This window comes from Lates calcarifer, linkage group LG4 (assembly GCF_001640805.2).
Source record: "Lates calcarifer isolate ASB-BC8 linkage group LG4, TLL_Latcal_v3, whole genome shotgun sequence".
Lineage (NCBI taxonomy): Eukaryota > Metazoa > Chordata > Actinopteri > Centropomidae > Lates > Lates calcarifer.
Window position 1 is genome coordinate 13,980,139 of NC_066836.1, and position 22,298 is coordinate 14,002,436.

General features: G+C 43.0%; 1 protein-coding gene across 2 annotated transcripts; it reads right to left on the reverse strand.

Annotated features, from left to right (window-relative positions):
• Nucleotides 1-1,617: 1,617 nt before the first annotated feature.
• pax3a (paired box 3a) lies at nucleotides 1,618-20,350 on the reverse strand. 2 transcript variants are annotated; one of them, XM_018676767.2, is made up of 9 exons: nucleotides 20,217-20,350; nucleotides 19,320-19,555; nucleotides 18,727-18,856; nucleotides 18,290-18,433; nucleotides 8,800-8,999; nucleotides 8,047-8,212; nucleotides 7,657-7,877; nucleotides 3,994-4,257; nucleotides 1,618-2,877 (listed from the first exon to the last, which is right to left on the reverse strand). In XM_018676767.2, the coding sequence occupies exons 1-9, from the start codon at nucleotides 20,299-20,301 to the stop codon at nucleotides 2,860-2,862; spliced, it is 1,464 nt and encodes a 487-aa protein (XP_018532283.1). In that variant the 5' UTR covers nucleotides 20,302-20,350; the 3' UTR covers nucleotides 1,618-2,859. The 2 variants fall into 2 exon arrangements, with proteins under 2 accessions (XP_018532283.1, XP_018532282.1); XM_018676766.2 differs by having other exon boundaries at nucleotides 7,657-7,880.
• Nucleotides 20,351-22,298: the final 1,948 nt, after the last annotated feature.

A 22,298-nucleotide genomic window follows, 5' to 3' on the forward strand; every position in this document is an offset into this window, starting at 1 on the left:
GGCGACTGAGAAAGGACTTCAGATGGAAAGTGTGAGAGGCAGGCACTCACCACTTTAGGAAAGGCACGCTGTGAGTCATCCACCCACTCTTCAAGGGGCTAGATAAGGTGGTATTTCAGAGATAAAGCCCAGTCCTATTCAGTCCTATTGGATGCAGCAAAAATATCATAAAAGCACAGCTAAGAGGTCCTTTTAAGAATGATTTGCATGGACTTGTTTGTCAGTTTGATCAGCATTGAATCAGAATCAGTCAGACACTCTAAGATTACAATTCCTCCAGGACATTCTGAGCTCAAAGTATTTTCTAAACCTCCCTTTTAACTCTTTTTCCTATCTGAAACTGTCTTTTTTTCCCCAGCCCATCCTCTTTGTGCTTCTTCCTTCACTTTCAATTTGGGGGCTTGGAAGCCGCAGAGACACTTGGATTGTTGTCAGCTCCGGTCAAGTAGTCCACTCATTTCAAAGAGTGTTGGGGTCAGAGGTTAAGTTGTCTCCAGTGTGTTTGCTGCTTGACTGACACTCTGCTCCAAAGCAACCCCTTTGGCTTTTTCACTCATTGTGTCTTACAAGTTGAGCACTTGTAAAAAAAAAAAAAAAAAAAAAGGAAAAAGAAAAAGTTTGTTGAAAGCAAAGAAAATAGTGAAATGTGATCTTACCTTGATCTTATCACATTGGACACACAAACTAAGCATAGACATGCAAACAAAGGTGCTAACACACAGATACATGCACACAAAACACAGTGAAAACATGTTAAAACACAAAAATAAACATAATCTATGTGTTTGCATCCATGCATACATCCTCACTCTAGACACATACCATGAATGGCATGAACAACTGCACACCTGATCCCTAAACCTCCAGAAGAGAGAGAAAAAAAATGACAGGGAGTGATTTAAAAAATGCACTGCTGATACCTGTAACCTTTTGAGGAGTCTGCCAACTGGGTGAACAGTGTTTTCGTTTCTGTTTGGCAGTGAGAGAGCTAAACCCCCCTCTGAACCCTGCACAGTCATGTCAGTGACTGATGTCCCAGTGTGTCTGTGGGCCGCTGTGCTTATATAATTTACAGCAGCTCTGCTTTAGTCATTAAGGGGTGTGAAGGAGCCCCCAGGGAGCAGGAATTTGTCCAAAAGGAGTGTTTATGAAAGGGGATATATTTATGATTTAGTGCTCCAGGAGAGAGCGTGAGGTGCACGGCTCGCAGAGAGTAGGTACTGGTGCTATACTTAATGTTTAAAGTGGAGAAAGAAAGAAAGAAAGAAAGAAAGAAAGAAAGAAAGAAGTCTTAAGTTGCAACAAGGCACCCTTCACTGGTCTCAGAAAATCTGTCCATAAATAAAGAAGACCTCAAATTTTGTTAATTACTTTATTATTTTACTTTTATATTTTATTTACTCTGTTTCCTGTTCAGTTACACTTTCTAGAAATGTTGAGGGCTTCTTTATTATTTGGTTGGCCTTCAATGTGTCAAATTTAAATCTACTGATTTTATAAAATACCTACCATGTGTAGGTTTTTCACTGTAGTGTAAAACGAGGACATGTTGGTAGCTATAGCCCTGGTATTCTATAAATGAAACCCACTCAAAGCCATAACTTTGTGTATTTTTTATATAGTTTATTATAAATAGTAAATAGTGCTGTACTGTACACAAAACTTCTTACAACAAAATCAATTTACGCCGAAGTAAATGGAATTATACAAAAGAAAAATCATGAATAATGAACATTGTGTAAGACTTACTTAAGCACTTAAGAGCACTTATACAGGACGTAAAGAGGAGACATAACAGTTGAACAACACTAAATAAATAAGAAATGGAACTAACGTTTGCAAGTTCCTGATGAAATCTAATTTAACACATGCAAAAAAAAGAAAAGAAAAAAAAAGAAAGAAAATTAACTGTCAAACTGAATAATGTATTCACTGGCAGAGAATTTTTTGGCTTAATGACATCACAACTACATTTGCTATTTTTCATCGCTTGATGATTTCCCCTGATTGATCAATGCAATCAATGCACACAACCCAAAACTCATGACATTAAAAAGAGACAGAGCATGTTGTTGAGGATATAATCAGGGTAATTTGATCCGAGTTCATTTACATCACATGAGGTATGAATGTATTGCACTTTCTTTGGGTTGTAGTGGTTTTGCTATGACTCCACGACGACTCGATTTATGCCGTCCTGGTGCTTTTCCCGGTGTAGTCACATTTTTGTAAAACTCTAATGTCTTTTACAAGAATCGCATCGATGAACAGTTAATATCATTACCCTAAGACATTGTGATGGAGAAATGAAGGAGAACATTGCAGCTGAGCACAACAGGTTATCACTATCCGGCCTTTTGATAACCATCAGCCATAAGAATCTACCCCTCCCATATTAAGTTGGCCCCAGAAGCACAGGGGGCTTACAAAGTCCACCTCAACTTGCATCTCTGCCACTTATTACAATAATCAAATACAGAATCTTGAATGTATTTACTCCCCCTTTCCCCACCCCTCTTCTTTTCCCCTTTAAGCATGGACAACGAACTGCGCTTGGTCCTTGGAGCATGGCGTGACGCGCAATGCAAAGCCAGTGCCAGGTAACAGGAGAGGCTGCGCCTTTGGTCCCAATTATTCCAGTCAACCCCCTCCATCGCTACACCTCCATATCAACCGGTTCCCTTCCTCGCTGAAGGAGAACACCTCAACCCCTTCACCCACCCAACCTCTTTCTCTGTCGCTGTCCTCAGGGGCCGGGAAGGTTTTTGCAAAGGCAGTGGGTGGGTTGGGGCGGTGTTCTCTGGCGATGAATATCAGACTGGCCAGGGGAAGCCTCCTGCTCAGGCCATGTTGGGGGCTTCATATAATGAAAGGCACCTGAGGAGAACAGGGAAAGACAGAAGGAGGGTTAAAGAGATTCTTTTTGCATTTTAGTCAGTTAGAACTGTTTAAATCCAGCAAAAAAGTGTCAATTTTGGGCTGACAGGAAGAACAGTGGATGGTAGAAGGAGGAGGGAGAGCAGGTGAGGGCAGGTGAGAATGGAAAATGGGGTCCAAGGTGAAATAATAAAACTCAAATAAACAGGTGAAAAGCTTAAAGAATCTCTCTGGACATTCTTTGAACTTAACGTGGTTGTTAAAACTAGCCTGAGACTGAGCCTTAGCCTGGATCTCTCCTCTGCTCTGCTCCACTGATCAATAACAACTCTAAATCTGACCTCCAGTGGGACACATGGTTCTAATCCCGGTCTGCCAAGGGCCATAATCGCCCCCTGTTAAAGAGCCCTTTACCCTCCCTTTACAGACACACACACCTACACATCAACACATACACACATAGACGTACACACATTTCACCAAACCCACCCCCTCAAAAGCTACATGTGGGTCTCTCCCAGGACCAGCTAAATTAATGACATCAAGATGTTACCACTGATGGGCCTAGTCAACATGTGGTAGTGTACCTCATATCAGCCCCCAACAACACACCGCCCCGGACCAACACGCCCCCCCACCTCCCCTCCTGTCAAACACGCTTTGGGAAGTGGCTCCTTTCATTTGGGGCGGCTATCTTTGTTACACAAGGGGTCATTACATGGCTAGGTGAGCCACACTAAGGGGTTTGATGGGCAAGCTCATCATACGGGGTCATGAAAGGACAGCGAGTGAAAATGTGTGCGTCAGGCCACGTGGAGAGTCCAGTGATGGTAATGTAAACTGAGGTAACCCGGGCCACTAGCGCTCTTTAACGTACATGTAATTTCAGCGCAGCGCTGGGTGATTTGAGAAGCTCGCTCATCAGAGAGGTCTATGCAATTAACATGGGTTGTGAGTCAGAAAATCTAAACTAAGTAGCTCAACCAGAGCAGAGGTTAAAGAAGGACATAACCGCTAATCAATTATATATAATTTACATCCAAGTCAAGAAATTAAAATCCTTAAACGCCCCTTACTCTCTGACAGATCGGCATGAAAACAAACAAGTGAATTTACCTTGCTCTGACCGTACTGTCCGTACTGGTAGGATGGGTGGTGGTCCACAGCGTAGGCTGGGGAGGTGTAGGAAGGTGGGCAGTAAGACTGGGTGCTAGGCAGGGCGGGCATACTGGACAGGCCGGGTAGAGCCTCCAGGCGCTGGGAGCCATGGCAGCTGGCGGCCATGGCTCCATTAGGCTCCAGGCCTCCGGTCAGTGGGGAGAGGGCAAAGTCACTCTGGGACTGATGTGGCACTCCACCTGGGTTCAATAGACCCATCACCTGAGGAGAAGAAATGGAGGAAAACTGGGTGATTAGAAGTGAATTGTACTGAATATAAAAAACACAAGTCCAAAAGATTTTCTGCATTCACCATGAAAATCAAAATAAAACATACTACAAAGTAAATTTTAAAAAGAAAAATACAAATCCAATTTATTATCTGTAAAAAAAAATCTAACGCTACACCATTCAATCATCTTTTCCACTCAGGTGGGCTAAGTGTGGGTTCTTTCCTTGTTCATTGTCAGAAATAGATTATTACTGGCTTCCCTCGCACATGTGGTTTCTCTTTACTCTGCTTGACTGACTGCGAACTGATGGTGGCTAAAGAGATCAATCGTTTGGCCTACTAGTGGTTTCTGTTAGCGTTATCCTGTCATATTTATGGGAGTGGAATAAATCTAATTTTTCCTTGTCATGACACTTAGTAGTATTTTGTTACAAGTGGATTAGATACAAAAGAATGATATTGTCTAAGTCTGAATATTTAGAAAATTACCTTGTGAAAATGTGATGTGTTTGAAGCAGAACTGTTTGAAGTGCAATGCACTTTCCCTTATTGTCTCTCTCTCTCTTACTTTCTGCTGTTGCCCTAAAATCACCGTGTCCTTGTGAGGCCAAGGTAAAGAGGCCAAAGGGTACGTGGGAATGAAGGGTAGGGTGTGTTTGTGTATGTGTCTGAGAGCTACCTCTCCTATGTGTGGAATTGTGTATGTAACAGTAGGTGTGTGTGTGTGTGTGTGTGTGTGTGTGTGTGTGTAGTAAGCATTTTTCGCTCTGATGTCAGGGGTTCTAGGGGTATCGGTGATACATCGTGAACAGCTGCACATAGGTTTGCGTGAGAAGCAAAGTCATGAAAATGTCTAAAAAAAAAATGAAGTTAAAGAGAGTTACGATCCATGTAGGAGAAAAAAGAAAAGAATGAAAATAAAAATATAAATGAATAATTTGCTAAAGAATAAGCAACACTGAGTTATGTAAAAAAAAAGCTGGGTGCCACACACACGTATACAATCTGAATGTTGTTAATGTTTGTAATTTACAGTTGGTGTGTCAGAGTGATCTGACCTCACATATCTGACAAACACAGTGAAGAGGCCTATCATTAAATCATTATTTCTCTTGCTGCAGAGACAGGTTCATGCACACAGTCTATTACTGTTTGAATATTCCTATAATTAAATATCTAATGTCTTCAGCTTTATTTATGCAGGTGCATAGATCCCATAGAATACAAATGCAGTCACAAGGCCTCAAAGGAAATACGGGGTCATTAATTAAGTCATTAAACTATTGAATTAGTCAACTTATTGTTTTGCTGTTTAGCCATATCTCCTCACAAACTCAAACGTACTGTATGATTCTGTTTGTGTGCGTGTTTGCATGGGCACACACAGGCAAACATTCGTTTGTGTGTGTGCTTGTGTCTCAAGGTCTGTGTCTGATCTATGCGCTCATGCGTTCGTGCGCTTTCTGTCTGCAACCGAAACAGCAGCAGTCCTCCCGATGGTGTGTCTGTTTTGAGGTTGTTCCGGGGATTAGGTCTCAGGGGGGTGCAAATCCCGGCCGCTCGCTTCCTTGGTGAGAAAGGATTCCTTTGGTATGCACCAGATCAGCAGCGAGACGCCAGAGACCCAGCACCACGGGGGGAAACCACTGGTCTGACTGACTGTTTTAAAAGCAGAGCTAACTGCTCAGACAAGAATATCACCTATCTAAAGTAAACCTTATCCATATCAAAACTCCATGGTGCTCAGATGTGACCATATCTGGAGTTAAATGAACCCCTGAATCTCCTGATGCATATATACAGAATAGTAGATAAGGTAGAGTAGCTTTTATAGACAAATTTGGAGTTCAGATAATCAGATAATTCCAGGGAGGATTTAACACAAGATGGACCAAGCTATGTAGCTATTGGAGAAAACTTTTCTAGGAGCAAAAAGGTCTTCATGTATTAACTATCAATGTCACAGAATTTAATCAATTCTCATTTCCTCTCCCTTATTAAGTTAAAATCAGGAAATTAATTCTATCCTCATCTGAAATAGAGAAAACTGTATTGCAATATACATTCAAACAGCTGCAATGAATGTATGAATTAAAACAAATTAGCCAACAAAGTGAGTCATTTGCATAAATTACACACTTTGTTACGAGAGGATAGATTACTTCATTCCAATCAATTAAGACACTGGAACGTTTGGTGATTGCAATTCCAGACTGAGAAAACATTCCACGCAAGCCGTCCCTATGCAAGATGAGATGTCCATCCTGTATGGAGCAGCCCACCGAGGTTAATGCCGAAACCATCCATGAGGCCACAGCACCTTTGGCCTCTTTATTGGAGCTAAAGTCGCTCAGTGACCCTGTGGGTGTGTGAACTGCAGCCATGCGCTCAGTTACAGGATGGCAACTACCAGCAGGTTTGCATCCAGTTATGTTTGAACAAAGAAACCAAAGTACAAATTGGTTCAAGTTAGTGCAGTTGGCTAAAAAAAAAAAAAAACACTGATGCTTGCAGCTCACCGCATGTCATCCTCAATCTCCCCTGTCTCTTTATACTTTTATCTGTCCAGTGAAAATAAAAATACCCAAACAACAATGTTTCGAAAGTAAATATGGCTGGTAAAGATGGCAAAAAAATAATTCTAATCAGTAACCAGTGCTCATTTATCAAAGCAGTCAATTATACCTTCAGCCACAATGGTGTCACCTTCTACTTTCTGACCATGCACCCTGGCAGCCACAACAAAGCTCTTCTGTTTTTTTTCAATATATATACATCCTCAAGCATTCACATAGTAACAAACCTGCCTGAGGCAGTTTTTTATCTGTGCCTGACAGGAGCCCAAGATTCTCTCTCATGGGAATTAGTACCCAGCATGCATTGCATGTGGGCTGGCCACCCTTTGTGGTGGTTAAAAGCTCGTTTTACGCCTGTTAGTCCATCTTCTGGGCTGGTAGGGAGCCACTGATGGACACTGATGACTGTGTAATCGACCATAATTGTCTTTTCAGTTTTGATTTGTGTCATCAGCCGACATCCATACGTCCCTGCCTGTGTTTGGTCCTCTCTGCCTCCCCAAAGACTGACGTTTGCCACATTTTCAATTCATCAGACAACTCGTCAGAATAAACAAAAATGAAAAGCTACCGTGTTTTTTAGCCTAACAAGATCTCATCAATGTCACCGCAATGACACCTACTGGGTGAGAGAAGAGTGTGTGTATCATTACCCCTCCATATGGTGCATTTCATAAACAGCATGAAGGTGTCCTGGTATGATAACATATGTGTGTGTGTGTATTTGTCTGAGACAGACTGTATTTGGGCATGTATGCAGATAGTCAAAGATTTGCTTGCTTCTACTTGTATATAACAGATGAGTAGACAAACCTGTGGTGAGAGGCTGTTGCTGATGGTGGGGTTGACAGCGTTGGAGTGCGCTGTCGGGGCCACAAAGCCGTCTGAGTATCCTGAGAAACCGTGGCGTCCAGAGGACAGGCAGTATGCAGAGCTTCCATCCTGGGATCCCGCCGACGAGCTGAGGCCGCTCTGGTGCACAGAGGTGGGGGGCAGCGGCTGCGGTCGGTGGACTGTGCTGGGCTGCTCGGATGCTGCTGAGAATCAAACATTCTATTTAAAATCCCATATTGCTAAAACAAGAAATATTTTTGCTGCTGTTGTTGTGAGACAATTTCAGATTCTGTGTTTTCAAACTGCAAAAGCGTTGCTGAAAACTGACATTAATCCAAAGTACATTTGGGTGTGTTTGGTTGAACCCACCTTGAGCTATGGAAGTAGGAGGGTAGGGGCTGTCGGACAACTGATAGGGCTGCAGGCCTGACATAGCTGATGGAGGGAAGCCACCGGGGATGAGGTGGTTAAAAGCCATCAGCTGATTGGCTCCAGCTTGCTTCCTCCACCGGGCTCTTCTGTTGCTGAACCACACCTGAGAGAAGAACGGAGACAAGAGTGTTTATTTTTTGCTAACCCAATAGAATAACTTTACTTGTACTGTGCTTATATGGTCCTGTGTGTTTGTGAGTGTGCTTGGTGCGTGTGTGCGCATGAGGCTCCTCTGACCCATTACAGGGAGCTAAACTGATAGAGATCTTAACATCTGGAGCGTGCAGTGAAAACCACAGACATTACATCTTTGTGTGCTACTGCAAGTCACTGGGTTCAGATAACGCCAGAGGGCTGTTACAGCTGTTAAAGCCTATATTAGCACACTATCTAAATTAGACATCTATTTTGAGATCTTTACACAGCCCATTTTTTTGCAGAGTCTGACTAAAATAAGAAGCTGTCTTCATACACAGTGGGTGCAGTGTATCTGCGTTTGTCTGTGTCTGTATGTGCAGGGAAGGGGAGGGGGGTCGGGCGTGAGGTCGGGGGGTTGTTGGGGGTGGGGTGCGTGTGTTATTGCTGTAAGGAATGTGTGGCAACATCCCCAGAGCAATTTAACGCCCACATGACACATATCTGTGACAGGCCGATGCATTGCTCTAGGTTGGGTGAGGGTACATGTCTAACCTGAACTCGAGCCTCTGTCAGTTTGGCCCGCTGGGCCAGTTCTTCCCGCGTGTAGATGTCGGGGTAGTGCGTACGCTCGAAGGCCCTCTCCAACTCCTCCAGCTGCTCCGCTGTGAAGGTGGTCCGACTGCGGCGCTGCTTCCTCTTCAGGGGCAAGCCCGGCTCTGAGTCCACATCAGAGCCCTCGTCCGAGTGACTGGCTGCAATCGCAAAAAAAGACGAGACTGTTACTCTTAACATTCGTCGTTGGAGGAGGAGAACTGAGATGAGACTTGGGGGTACAAACCAAGTTGATCCACAATGGCCAGACCCGAGACAATAGATTATGCTGAGTACAACACATGGTACAGAGCCACCTTAGATTGTGTCCTACTGCTCCCTTAAACTCCTCAGTGGTTCCTGAGGGGATCAAAAGCCAGAAGCTGCTTGAACATGGATTAAAGAGGACTAGATCCCTTCGGGGCGTCTATTTCCCTGGGACACTGTGTCTCTCCCAGTCTTAGCCATGCTGTGCACTATGCCAATAGGGTCCCATAGTGAAGGGTAGGCAGCCTTTTGCAGGTGCTTCTTAATCTGTTTGTTCTGTTGAGGCTCGAGGAGAGCGACTGGGTAACTGGGAGACAGCTATTGGGATCTAATTCAGCAGAAGAAGGGAATCAATGAGGGCTTGAGACCAGAAACAGAGGACTATTGGTGCATTTCAGGGGGGAGGTTACCCATCTATTAAATAATGATTAGGCTCCACAAACTAGCGTGACAGCCCGTCATTGTCCGCCATTACGTGTCTGCAGTCCCACCCCCCCCAATCTCTTTCTCCGTCATACGCGCACTAACAAACATGCATCTGCTGTGTCTGAGCCGTGGGCTTTCACTCAATAAAAGTAGTCTATGACAATGTGTCAAACACAGATGGACACAAGACAGAAAGAGTTGGAATCCACTTCCAAATCCACCCCTCAGAGGGACCTCTTAAACCTCATGAGGAGGGTTCACTGCACCTTTTCGACACTCAGGCCATATGCGGCGAACACCTAAGCTGGCGGGGGTGTTGGGGGGTGTTAGAAGAAATGAGGTAGTCAAAGGCAGAGAGACAGGTGTAAGCAACAGAAAGGCTTCAGCAGAGGATAGAGGCCTGTCTGTTTTCCCCCAGACTACTCATTCTCCCCCTGCCCTCCAGATTTAAAGCTTTAATTAAAAAGTGCCAAGTCAGACATGGAGAAGGGGAGGGTGGAGGGGTAGCAGGGATCTCCCCTTGCCTCTGGAGCCTCTGGAGCCAAGCAGGAAATGTTTGTGCCGGTTGCCAGTGTGTGTTTGACCAGGCATTACACACGGATTTGGTCCCTGGGAATGCTGCTGCGCTCCGGACCGCCAGCACACAAGATTCTGATGCTGAGAAGAGCTCTTTATTACTGTCGAACTAAGGGCGCCACGCTGGCATAAAGGCTCACAGGGGATTGGCTGGATGCTTAGATACTCCTGGAACGTGCACTATGAGTTTGGGATGTGGTTTGTTTAGGTAAGGATGTGGCATGAGACCAGTTGGAGCAAATTTTCTAATACAACTGGCGTAAGGAGAAGGCCACACAGCACGAAAATAAAACTTGAGATTTTTCCTATAAACACATTTTTAAACATCAATTCTGTTTGGATTAGTAAGTGCAACTTCCATTAATCAGCACACACACAACACTAAGAGCAAAGACTTGGAGAAACCGCGGGCTCAGTAACATGTGGTATCCTCACCATTACCATTTTAATGATGGAGGAACAGAGAAAGAGAGAATGAGAAAGACGGAGAACCAATGACAGCGCAGAAACGAAAAGATTCCTGAGGGAGGGAAGCAGAGCTCATAAAACTCCTCAGAGGAGAAAGCTCCTCATTGGCACTGTAACTCATGTTGACTGCGGGGTGGGGGTGGCTCTCTCCTCCTTTGCCCCCTTTATTTCGGTCTCTCCCTCTCTTTTTCCCCTCCCTGTTTTTATTATTAGTAACTGCAGAGAAAACACTCCGTCACAGACTCTCCCTTAATGGCAAATGACAGTGTTGCTTTTGTCATCCTCTGGCTTGCCTTTTCTCTTTTGCGCTCTTCCTCTCTCACTCTCTGTCGTCCTTTTTTTTTTTTTTTTTTTTTTTAAAGAAATGATGTGGCCAAGCCTTTGTATCTTAGCAGGGAAAAGCCTGTGGCAGGGCTCTATTGGACCGATTACCACGCTCCATCTGTAGGAGCCATCAGGGACGCCCGGGCCCGCATTCAGGGGCCTGTCACCTGCCCAGCAGGGGACTAAGGGGGGGGTGGCGGCTGTAGGGTGAGATGGGGGCTGTAGGGCCAGGGGATGAGTGGGGGAATGAAGGGTGGGAGGGAGAAAGAGGAGGGAGGGGGGACAAAGGGGTCCAGAGAAGGGCTACTGGGTTCTGTGGAGGGGCACAGCAGGGGAGCACCCCTTCATCCCCTCCCTCCATGGCCTGAGGGGCACAAAGTTGGGGGATGGTGGGGAAGGGTTGGAGGGGTTGACATGGAGAGGAGATGGGAAGCTGAAGGCACCTGAAGAAGATGCTGGGGAAGGGGGTTGTGGGGTGCCAAGCTGAGGAGAATGGAGGGGGTTGCTGGTCATTCTTAAAAGTGGGACCTGTCCCTTCCATCTCATGCATTCACTTCTCCTCTCTCTCTCTTTCTCTGAGTTCACTCTTTGCTGCGTCCGCATCTTGGACATTTTTTTTTTTTTTTCAAAACGTGGCTGCAGATCAGTTTTAAGGCACGTAGATGTAGAAGCGAGCTTGTTCCCACACATTCCCGGCTACAAACGGCAGAAGAGGATACTAAACACACAAAGGGAGGCCTCGACCTCCTTACTTAAACACCCAAATCAAATTTTACGCTGCAGCTAAAGCACTGGGGAACTGAAACTACTCCATAGCCACTCACAGTTTGGCTGCGGCTCTGACAAGAATCTTAATAGAAAGATAGATTATTATCCTTCAAGCGGAAATTAGGGTTGCTACAGAATTATCCATAAAACAGAAGTTTAAAACAAAGTAAAATGTAGGTTAATAAAGTACTAACAAGCTACTTTAGATAGTAGAGTAGATAGAGGATCATTTATTTAACATAGTTAAGCAGATAGTGCAGCATTCAACAAGTGAATTCAACAGGTTCCTTAAAGACTCCTAAATAAAATCCAACAAGTGTATTCAGAGGTGTGTATGCGTCCGCACACACACAGTACACACATTCAGGAAGGAGCGGACAGGCCCACAGACCCACCACTCAAGGTAAACAGAACCATTTATCGATCAAGTGAAGAGACTGACAGGCAGGGAAGATAAACTCCAGAGGGTCACAGATGTGAACTTGGGGAATGTCCAGTTCCATTAGCTTCACCTGCAGCAGTGGTGCCTCTAACAGGCCAAAAAAACCAAGTGAGGATTCCAACTGCGAGAATAAAGACTGCTCTTGTTTACTGCGTGGACTACATTGGCCAGGACTTGCCTTGCCAAGCATTCAGCCTCCCCACCACACACACACACACACACACACACACACACACACACACACACACACTCCCAACCCGCTCAAGAGATGTTAATATGAAGAGACATGCACTGGCGCACACATCCATGTATGTGCACACATGTGCATATTAAATTCACAAACGCATCTTGAAATGGCAAAAAAAAAAAGAAAAAAAAGTGAATGAGGTGGAAAAAGTGACAAAGTGCAAGAGAGAAGAAAGAATGGAAATAGATTTCAAAGGAAGGAGAAGAAGCAAGGAATAGGTTAAGGAGAGAAAGATAGAAAAAGATAGAAAGGAAGGGAGAATGATGATGAGCCACAGTGAGAAAGAGAAAGAGAAGCGGAGCATATGGGGCAGTTTATAGTCTGGTCTTGGTAGGGGCTGGATAGCCCTTCCTCCAGGGGCTGTTAATAGAGAAGGTAATTGAGCTGGTGACATGTGTTCGCAACACAAAACAAAGGGCAGAAGAGACAAATGAACTAGTTATTTGCCCAGGGAAGTAGATCTGGCCCTTTCACGCAACAGAGTATAGTGCGAGTGGGCCACTGAATAAAATAGTGGCATGCCACATAGAGCCAGAGCGAGCAGATGCACTGGAGGAAAAGAATAGTTAACTGACAGCTTATGGGCTCAGCTGGGGTTAACAGTTAAGGGAAAAAATGGGAGTGAGTGGGCTGCTCACTTGACTTGCTAAAAAGCCCCCAGGAACCCGCAGCTGCCTGGGAAAGAAAAAGGAGGGAGGGGGTTGCAGATAGAGAGAAAGAGAGAGGGAGATGATGATGTGATGGACAGAAAAAAATGGAGCGAATAAGCACAGGAGGTTGGCACTTAACGGACAAAGAACTAGCTGGCGATATGACGCTTGAAGATGTATCTCTGTCTAATATTGGTGAAATGACAAAAAGCCACAAATGGCCCCGCACGGCTATTATGTGCACCCAGCGTGCGGTGGTTATTATTTAGTTCCACCGTGGTGCAGTTAGGTGACAGTTTCACGGTGGCATTTCCACCCTCAGGGCCAGGGACAAAGCAACTGCACGGAACCCACGCGGGGCTTCAGCAACAGGCCAGTCTGCCGCACGTTCCAGTCAAACGAACACTAACCAGCAGAGATCCACTTCAGTCTGGCCCCGCTATGGCCAGACACACCACAGAACCAATCACCTCACTCAGAATAACAAACACACTCTTTTCAAACAACGGAAAAACCCTTACAGGAGCTGCAACATGAAAGCTCAAGTCCAATCAATATCGGTTCCTTCAGTGTGACTCCTGTTACTAAGGAGTCTGTCAGTTCTCATCTTTTCTCAAACATTATCATAACCTCCTTTTCCTGGGGCCTGATAGTTTTAACAGTCAAGTGACCCTTGGTTAGCCTCTGACCTTTTCACAGCTACCGCACGGTGCAGAAGTGAAGACGGCCTCACCACTGACCCCCTCAACAAAACTTCACAGACACTCAACAGAGAGAGAAAACATCTTCACATTCTATGCTTTTTTTTTTTTTACCCTACAGGCACTCATAATTGGTGTGTTTCTTTGCATGCACATTTTACTTGTTATTGCGGTACCTCATATTAAGGCTTGTGTTTGGACAAATGTAAGAAATAACATTCTTACATTTTAACACACATTTGAAAGAAAAAAAAAACAGATGTCCTAAATTTTTTTTTTTTTTTTTTTGGTGGATTTCTTTGTTCAGAGAGGGAAGAAAGACATTAATCAAAACAGCAACAGAGTTGTGCTGGCGTGTCCATAATGTGCAATGTGCTGGATGAAACAGCTCCACAAAAACTGAGGCTAAACAAAGTTAAGTGATTGACAACGCTGTCTGGCTTTACTCAATTAACTATCCCATTGTGCCCCTCTTTGCAGAGTCCCCTCGCCCCCGACCCCTTTTCTCCTCACGCTCCTTTATCCTCCCCATCACAGAGTTTTGCTTGGCTAATACTTCCAAGGAAATAGAGAGCTCTTTTTCTACTGGGGCTCCTCTCCTTGACCTTCCATTGCTCGCCGCTTCTCTTTCAGTCACTTCACAGTGTCTCTGGGGTTAGCGGGGAGAATGCAGAGAGAGTACATCAGCGCCGAGGGGCCGGCTCAGGGCAGGACCTCGGCCCATTACTTCAAAGTTGGCCTGCATTCATTAATTGTCCTTTGAATTAATATTGGAGGATCACAATGTGGGTGCCAACAGAGAAAGAGGCTTTAATGAAGCATAGAGTCTGCATTCAGTTGCAGATCAGCCAGTGTGGATTTTTTCTTTCTTTTTTTTTTTTTGAGAAAAAGGGAGCCTTGAAAATCATGCCAACACGTAAAAGTGTTGAGTATTTATATTTGAGAAGAGGGAGAGAGGGTCTATCTATCTGTCTATCTAGCTATCTTGAGGGCGGAAATATATTATGAATTCTGATTTGTTTTCGCTGGCAGTCAACTGAACTAAACTACCACTATTAACACAGGAAAACACACACGGTGAGGCCCAAATATAAATTTCTCCATTAACCAGTCCTGAGAGGAAAATGGAAATGTGGCTGATGCAGACATTCCTCTGGTTGCATTGAGGCCTTCTGTCTCCTGCGACTATAGCAGAGACGGCCTCCTCTAACCCTCCAGTCTTCGACATACATTCACCGTGGAAATGCAGGGACCCCCTTAACAAACACACCAGTTCTAGAAAAATCAACGTCTATCTCTCTGTTTACAGTTGCAGGCTATAGCTGCGCTGCTCGGCTGCATTTGCTCCCTGTGTGCTAAAAAAATAAAAAAAGAAAGAAAGGGCATCTGTTTATATTCGCAGATGTCTCATGAGAGTATAAGTTATGAAACTCGCAAATTGGATTAGATGGCTCGGATGTGGCGGCTAAACGTGGAAACTTGCAAGCAACATTGATTTCTGGATGTATATTACACACACGTTTCTCTTAAAAAGCGCAAATATGATCTTCCTGCTCTCCTCACGCTCGAAATATTCCTCTCCTCTAAATCCATGCCAAAGTCGCAGGGAGCCACTAACCCAGTTTATTTACACAAACAAAGTCCTACTCAGCTCCTTTGACAAAAGCAGCTAAATCTTTCATGTTTTGTCAGCACTTGATTCCTCCTGTCCCTCTGGCTATTTGCCTGCCTCCGGACAATGGAGGCAGGAGAATGGCAGCAGATTGTTGGAATGCACCTCAATGAAACCAATTATTACATGTTGACTGCGTTCACCATGGCAGATTTGAAAGAACTGGGCTCATTCAATTTGGCACCGCGGGATCCCCTTTAAAGAAAAGTTATCCCTTTGACTGTTTGTATTTCTGAGCTTTCTTTTTTCTTCCCCTTCTTTCTCCCTTTCACCCCCACTGCCATAAACTGATCCCGCAAGAGTGGCTACTCCTCTTTCACAACTTTGGTTACTTTAATTAGTTAAATGAGGCTAAAGTGCTAACAGTAATAAATAGGGGGAAAGGATACTATCAATTAATTCAGTCCCACTCAGGGCAAAAAATAAAAAATAAATAAAAAATTCTCAGTACTGTTGGATTATTCAGTTTTCAGATTAAAATTAGAAACCAAAGATACACTGAGTTGGACACACTCCTGCTTTATGAGCAAATGTGATAAATGGCGCAAATAATTCTAAAACTGCAGCTCAACCATGCATATTGTTTAAATTTTCTCCACAGAAGGAAATTCAGTCCACACAACTCAACAGTTAAAGGAGATGTAAACAACTTAGCATTGGATTCATCCCCAGTAAACATCCCCTTTTTCCCACAAAGTTCCAGCCACTTGCTAATGCTGCGCAGACCTGGGGCTGCCCCGGTATATACTTTATCCCACAAACCTTAGCGGTCCCTTTTTCCCAGACAAATAAATCTAAATGAGTCAGCTTTGATCTTAGCGCTTAAGGAGAGCCCAACAATAGTGGCAGAGGAGAAAGGGGCAGAGAGCAACAGGCCTCTCTCCGCCACAACAATAGCCTCTGCAAACACCTACTTAATCAATATTTGGCCAGAAGACACTCTCTCAGTCCCCAAAACACCCTTTTCACATTCTAATGAAGTGCTATAAAAGAGGAAAAACAACAACTACTTCCACAAAGAGACACAAGAATGAAATAGTGCTGTTCTGTATATCAATGGGGGGGAAGTGTCTTAGAGCTGTTTGCATGTAGGATGTCACCTATGTAAAATAGCTAATGTTGTTTGTTTTCTTTCAAGGGAAATTCATACCAGCCTAAAATTATGCATCAAAAATTACATTATTTTTCCTCCTTGTATAATTTCTGTGAATTTTTGTAAACAAAAGAGCAAACCTAAATTAATTTAGCAAGCAGGGATGCATCCTCATTTACTGATAAATCAAATTATTTCCATTTTCAGTCGTCTGTTCTGCCTGCAAATGATTTATTGATTTACTTTTCTTGTGCAGAAACGAGCTTTAGAAGTTAGAAGAAGTCAACAGTGTCTGATCAGTATTGGGGATGTGTCTCAGCCTGAGAGGGGGGGGCGCACAGATATTGCATGAATGTGTGCGCCCTAGGCGGAAAGGAAAGGGGCGGACTTTGTCTGAGATGAAAGTGGAGAGAAATAAAAGGTTTGGGATTTAATCTAGTGGAGAGAGAGAGAGAAAGAGAGAGAAAGAGAGAGAGAGAGAGAGAGAGAGTTTTCCTTCGCGCTCACTGGCTGAAGGCGTCATGCTCACTGCGCAAAGACTGTGTGACAAAAGCTCCGTGCGCAAAAAAAAAAAGAAAAAAAAAAGAGTAACGGCACCGTTCAATTTGATTACGCGAGGCCTGATGTGAATTTAACACATTTCACGAAAAAAAAAAAAATATATCATGAGCCTTTTAGCAGCTGGTAGATGTGTTAACTTAGTGTTTGTTTTATTTCTCTGCAGGTTTAGAGTTATCATCTCTGAAAACTGAACGAAATCCAAACAAAACCACAACATAATAAATCTGTGCGTCATTACGGGATGTTACTAAAACACTGCCACTATTTCTAGAGGTCCTCTCATCAATAATTAACCATAAATTGCACAGTGTCTCTAACAGCAACCTTTCCTTTTGCGGCACTACTCTTCAGTCCCTAGCAGGTCGTAAATCAACAGGTGTTTGACAAAAGTCTGAGCAGTTTTTTCTTTATTTTTCTCCTTTGACTATAAACTGTAAACAGCAGGAAAAGCATCAAGATTTTTTTTTTTTTTTTTTTTTTTTTTTTTTTTTTTTTTTTGAGCATTTTATAAACCAGGTCTCACTGGGCCTATTGGTGTCCCTGAATAATTCATCGCTCATTGCGGGTTCATAATGTCTTCTCCGGGCCTTTTGTCATCGCAGTTTCTCTCTCTCTCTCTCTCGCTCCCTTTTTCTTTTCCCTGTTTTGAAAGGCCCTGGCGTCTTTTTTGTGTACACCGCTTGAGCCGCTCACTGGAGTTTTTTTTTTTTTTTTGGCTTTTGTGTGTGTCAAACTGAGGTGTGAGTCTCAATGGACTCTCCCTGCTTTGTCCCCTGAAGTTCATCCTCAAGTGTCCGATTGAGTGTTTAAAAAAAAAAAAAAAAAAGAGTTTCTCAGGCTTGGAAGTTAGACAAATGTTTGATTATCGACTTAAAAAAATCTTTACATTTGCTAAATCTCAGGAGCTTTAGTGCATGTAAACTTTAATGTATTTAATTCTGTACAGATGAACTAAAACTGCTCACCCTCTATTACTAATTTGATATCAAAAATTATGTAAAGCACATTTTTTTGTGTGTATCATTATTATTATTATTATTATTATTATTATTATTACTGGATGTGTCGTCTACAAGTGGATATTGTGACATGCTTATTGCTGATAAAGTGCGGCCAACAAAACGAAAACGTACTACCACAATTAACCCAGAAATAAAACATTTGAAGCCAGTGATGTTCCTGTTCAATGAGTTTGCACAGTTTTTTCGGGGGGGGGGGGCACACCAAGAAAAAAAAATCAGAAATGATGAACTTACATCTGTCTCCCAGAATGCCATCGATGCTGTGTTTTGTCCGCGGCTCGTTTTCCTCCATCTCCCTCTTTACCACCTCATCATCATCCTCCTCATCGTCACCGACTCCGCCGAACTTTGAGCGCATGATGCGGCTGATGGCGCTCACTGAGGAGGAAAGGAAAAGTTTGAACAAATAGAAGTTCGTGAGGTTTTTTTTTTCTTTTCTTTTCTTTTCTTTTTTTTTTTTTTTTTTTTTTTTTGGATAAATAGAAATTAAATATATTACAAAAGAAAATTACAATCCTACATGCAAAGCATTAACACGTCCAAATATAATATTTTTACCTACAGAAATAAGTGGTAGCATTTTCATTTTGGTCTTATTTTGTCTATTTATTTATTTTTTTATATGAGCCAATTATTTTCACATCCTTCACTCATTTCAAACTTTCTCCAACCTGAGGGGACATTGTTCCTGTCGCAGATCCCATCTTTCAGTAGTTTGTCCCTGATTTCCCAGCTGAACATGCCCGGGTTTTCTGTCTTGTACTCCTCGATTTTCTTGTCCACCTCTGGAGTAGCAGTTTGCTTTGGAAAGAAGAAAAGAAGAAGAATTTGCCTCTTAAAGTTTTGCTTTAAAGTTTCAAGGCCTACATTACAGGCGAGACAGAAAATCTGAATTATTCGCTGGTTTTAAGATTTATTGTGGCTGTGCAAATGCAACACAATAATTTTAAAAAAAAGTCATTGGGCTGCAGAGAGCCTATAAAATCAAACTCCATTAACTTTTATGAACTTTTACATTTTATATGCCCTAAAGGCTTTGCCACAGAGATCCCGTTCAACTACTTGACTCTTAATGGGCTCTGTTTAATTTTTATTAACGATCATAAGCTCATAGATTCTTCAGCCTCAGTGTTTCACAGCCAGACAGAAGAGTTTTAAACAAATTCTCACACTTTTTTGAAAACACTGCTCAGAGTTAATATGAACTTACTGTCAGTTTTAGCCTCACTTTTACCAAAAATCGTCACCGTCCAGTGTGTCTTACCTTTGGCTTGCTGCCTCCGATGGCCCCCGGCCTGATGGATCCAGTCTCCTGGTACCGGCAGAGGATTTTGGAGACGCAGCCGTGGGACACCCGCAGCTGACGGGAGATGACGCACGGCCGGATACCGTGATGGGCCATCTCCACGATCTTATGGCGAATATGGTTGGGGAGAGGTCTGCCGTTGATGAAGACACCACCGAGCTGGTTGACCCGACCCTGTCCTAAGGGAGTGGAGACTGAGACATGCAGCAGCGCATGGGGATTCAGTTAGTGTCTTCTTTGGGAAAAAAAAGTTTTAAGTTTGTAATTATTATTATTATTATTTTATTTTTATTTATTTTTTTACGGTGTTAAGAAGCAATTCACAAGACGTCTGGAGCAACTAAACTTTTAAAGTATGATCACATGGAAAATCAGAGTCTTTACTGCACTGCTAACTTGTCTAAATGAACATGTCATTAATCTTACAGGCAGTAGGCTATATATTTAATTTTTTTAAAAAATTGAATTGTCCTAAAAGAAGTAGAAAATATGTGCCAGTCGTGTGGGAAGCCAAAGTAACGTTCTTTACGCAATAATAAAATAAAATATCTTAAAATGTAAGGGTGGCGTGAGACATGTTACCAGATAAAGAACATATATATTTTTAAATGACTTAAATAAATAAACTTTGAATTTAAAAAGCACGTCGCGTTGTCACCAGGAATGTGGACTTTACTCTGGAGCTTTTCTTAACAAAATGACATTTGAAACTTCGAGTCGATGATAATAATATTTTACGCAGGTTTAAATCATGTCTGAGGCAGAGCTTGACAAGTTGACACGACTGCTGAAGTTTTCTAAAAGTTAACATTTTCCTTAAACTGCGAGCAGCAGCAACTGGTGGTGGTGTCTTACCTTCCAGAGAGTATCCACCCCGCGGGTAGTTCTGGTGAGGAGCCGGTCTCATCATTCTCGGTAAACCTCCTGCAAGCGCCGTCATAATTCCTGACTCTCTGTCAGGTAACACTTAATACGAAGCTGCCTCTGTTTGTCGCTTTTAATCCAAAAGAGTACCTTTTGTTAGTCGCGATACTTCGCCTTCTCTGTAAAGACGCGACGCAGCCTCCCCTTTTTTCCTCGAGTAACAGGTTGCCCCGGCGAGAGGAAAAGTGAATCCCTTAGAAGTGGAGCTGGCTGGTATCCAGTGGTCGATATGAGCCGAGGCGAGAGTTTAACTGAGAAACTGCAGGCTGATAACGGTTCCTGCGAGGACTGAGAGGATGGTTTGAGAGGATGGGATGGAAGTCAAACATTTTATCTGCGGCCGCTGTCCCCTCTGACTCCGCGCTGCGCTCCCTGATTGGTCTAAGACCCGGACGTTCGGAGAGCAGAGGAGCCTTGTGATTGGACGGCAGGAGCTCCTCTTCTGTCTGGATTGACCTCACGAGGTCATCTTATCGTGTCACAAGCTTGAAATTTTTTTTTTTTTTAACAAAGTGTAAAACTTTAAATAAAACCTAATAAATAAACACCTGGGCGAGGATATATCTGATCTCTGACTATTCTCCTGCCTCTGTTGACATGTGCTCTATGCTTCTCATTTAGTGTCTCAGGACTCTGCAGGACATCTAAAGTTTGACGAACGAAACTGGACCAGTGAAGAGAAACTTACCAAATATCACAACTAAGACAGAAAACACAGAAAACACCAACAGACAGCAACTTTTTCCTTGAGATCTTACAGAGTATTAGTGAATAAATAAGTTGTCTAAAAAATAAAACATTTCCTAGGGAGCATTTATGAACTGACGACTTCCCAGGAGAACACAAACACACACAAACACACACACCTGAAATCTTATTAATGAAAGAATTCCTATTGAAATTAATCTCAGCGCTATGAATATTGTAGTAGTTGTAATTAATATAGTCGTTTATATTGGCCTCATTATTATTATTATTACTTACTCACTTAGATTAAACTGACAAATGTAATGATATAAGTGAAGGATATGGATTAGATTTTTTCGCAAACAAAAAAGAGAAGGCATGTCTATGTCAGATCTCTACTGAACATTTCTTTCTGTTGTAGTGCAACACGTGGGATAATATTTACCATTGGCTTGTGATGAATAATTTAATAAATTGATGAAACGATACAAAAGACGGCAACAAGTGAGACTAGAATGCTTAGGTGATATATTTGTAATAAAGGCCCATATTAACCGTGTCATTGAATTAAATGTTTTATCATTACTGACTTGTTTTCTTTGTAGCAGTTGTAACATTTGGGCACTGCGGGGTTCAGTTCCTGGTGGGGTCACCCATGCTGTGAATGAGGGTGTTACAGTAAAAAAGTTTATAGGTTCCACGAATGGCGTGGATTATACGACGCTTCATTTCTTTTGGTGATTTTTCATTAGACTTTATTTATGGCCCACTATAGTCTGAAAGGTAAAATTGGAAACTTAACACCTAATTTTCCCGTTAACCACCAAAAGCATAAACATAAATATTTCACTCATAAGGAAGATTTTTGGCTCCACCAGACCGCTCAGACAGTGGAGATCATGGTGCCCATGATCCACGTGTTCCTTCACACACACACACACACACACACACACACACACACACACACACACATCTAATAGTTGCACCAATTCAACAATGGGTGCTGCGCGGCCCCGTGGTCCAGCCACACGGCAGTGTAACACATCCGTGCAAATGGTCGATTATGGACACATAGAGCCACATGAGGTATCATTTGACTTTTCTGAAGCTTGTAGAGTTCTGATAATTATGATAATTAGGCGTGTTTAATAGACCGATACATTTTTTTCCTGCTTTTCCCTCAGGAATAAGAGTACAGTACACTGACAGAGGCCTCCTTAACCTGCATTCCATGAATGACTGTTTGGTCATGACCTCTGTCAGACAAACTGGTGCATCATCAGAGCTGACCCTCTAGCAGATAACTTACTTGATCACCATTAGATT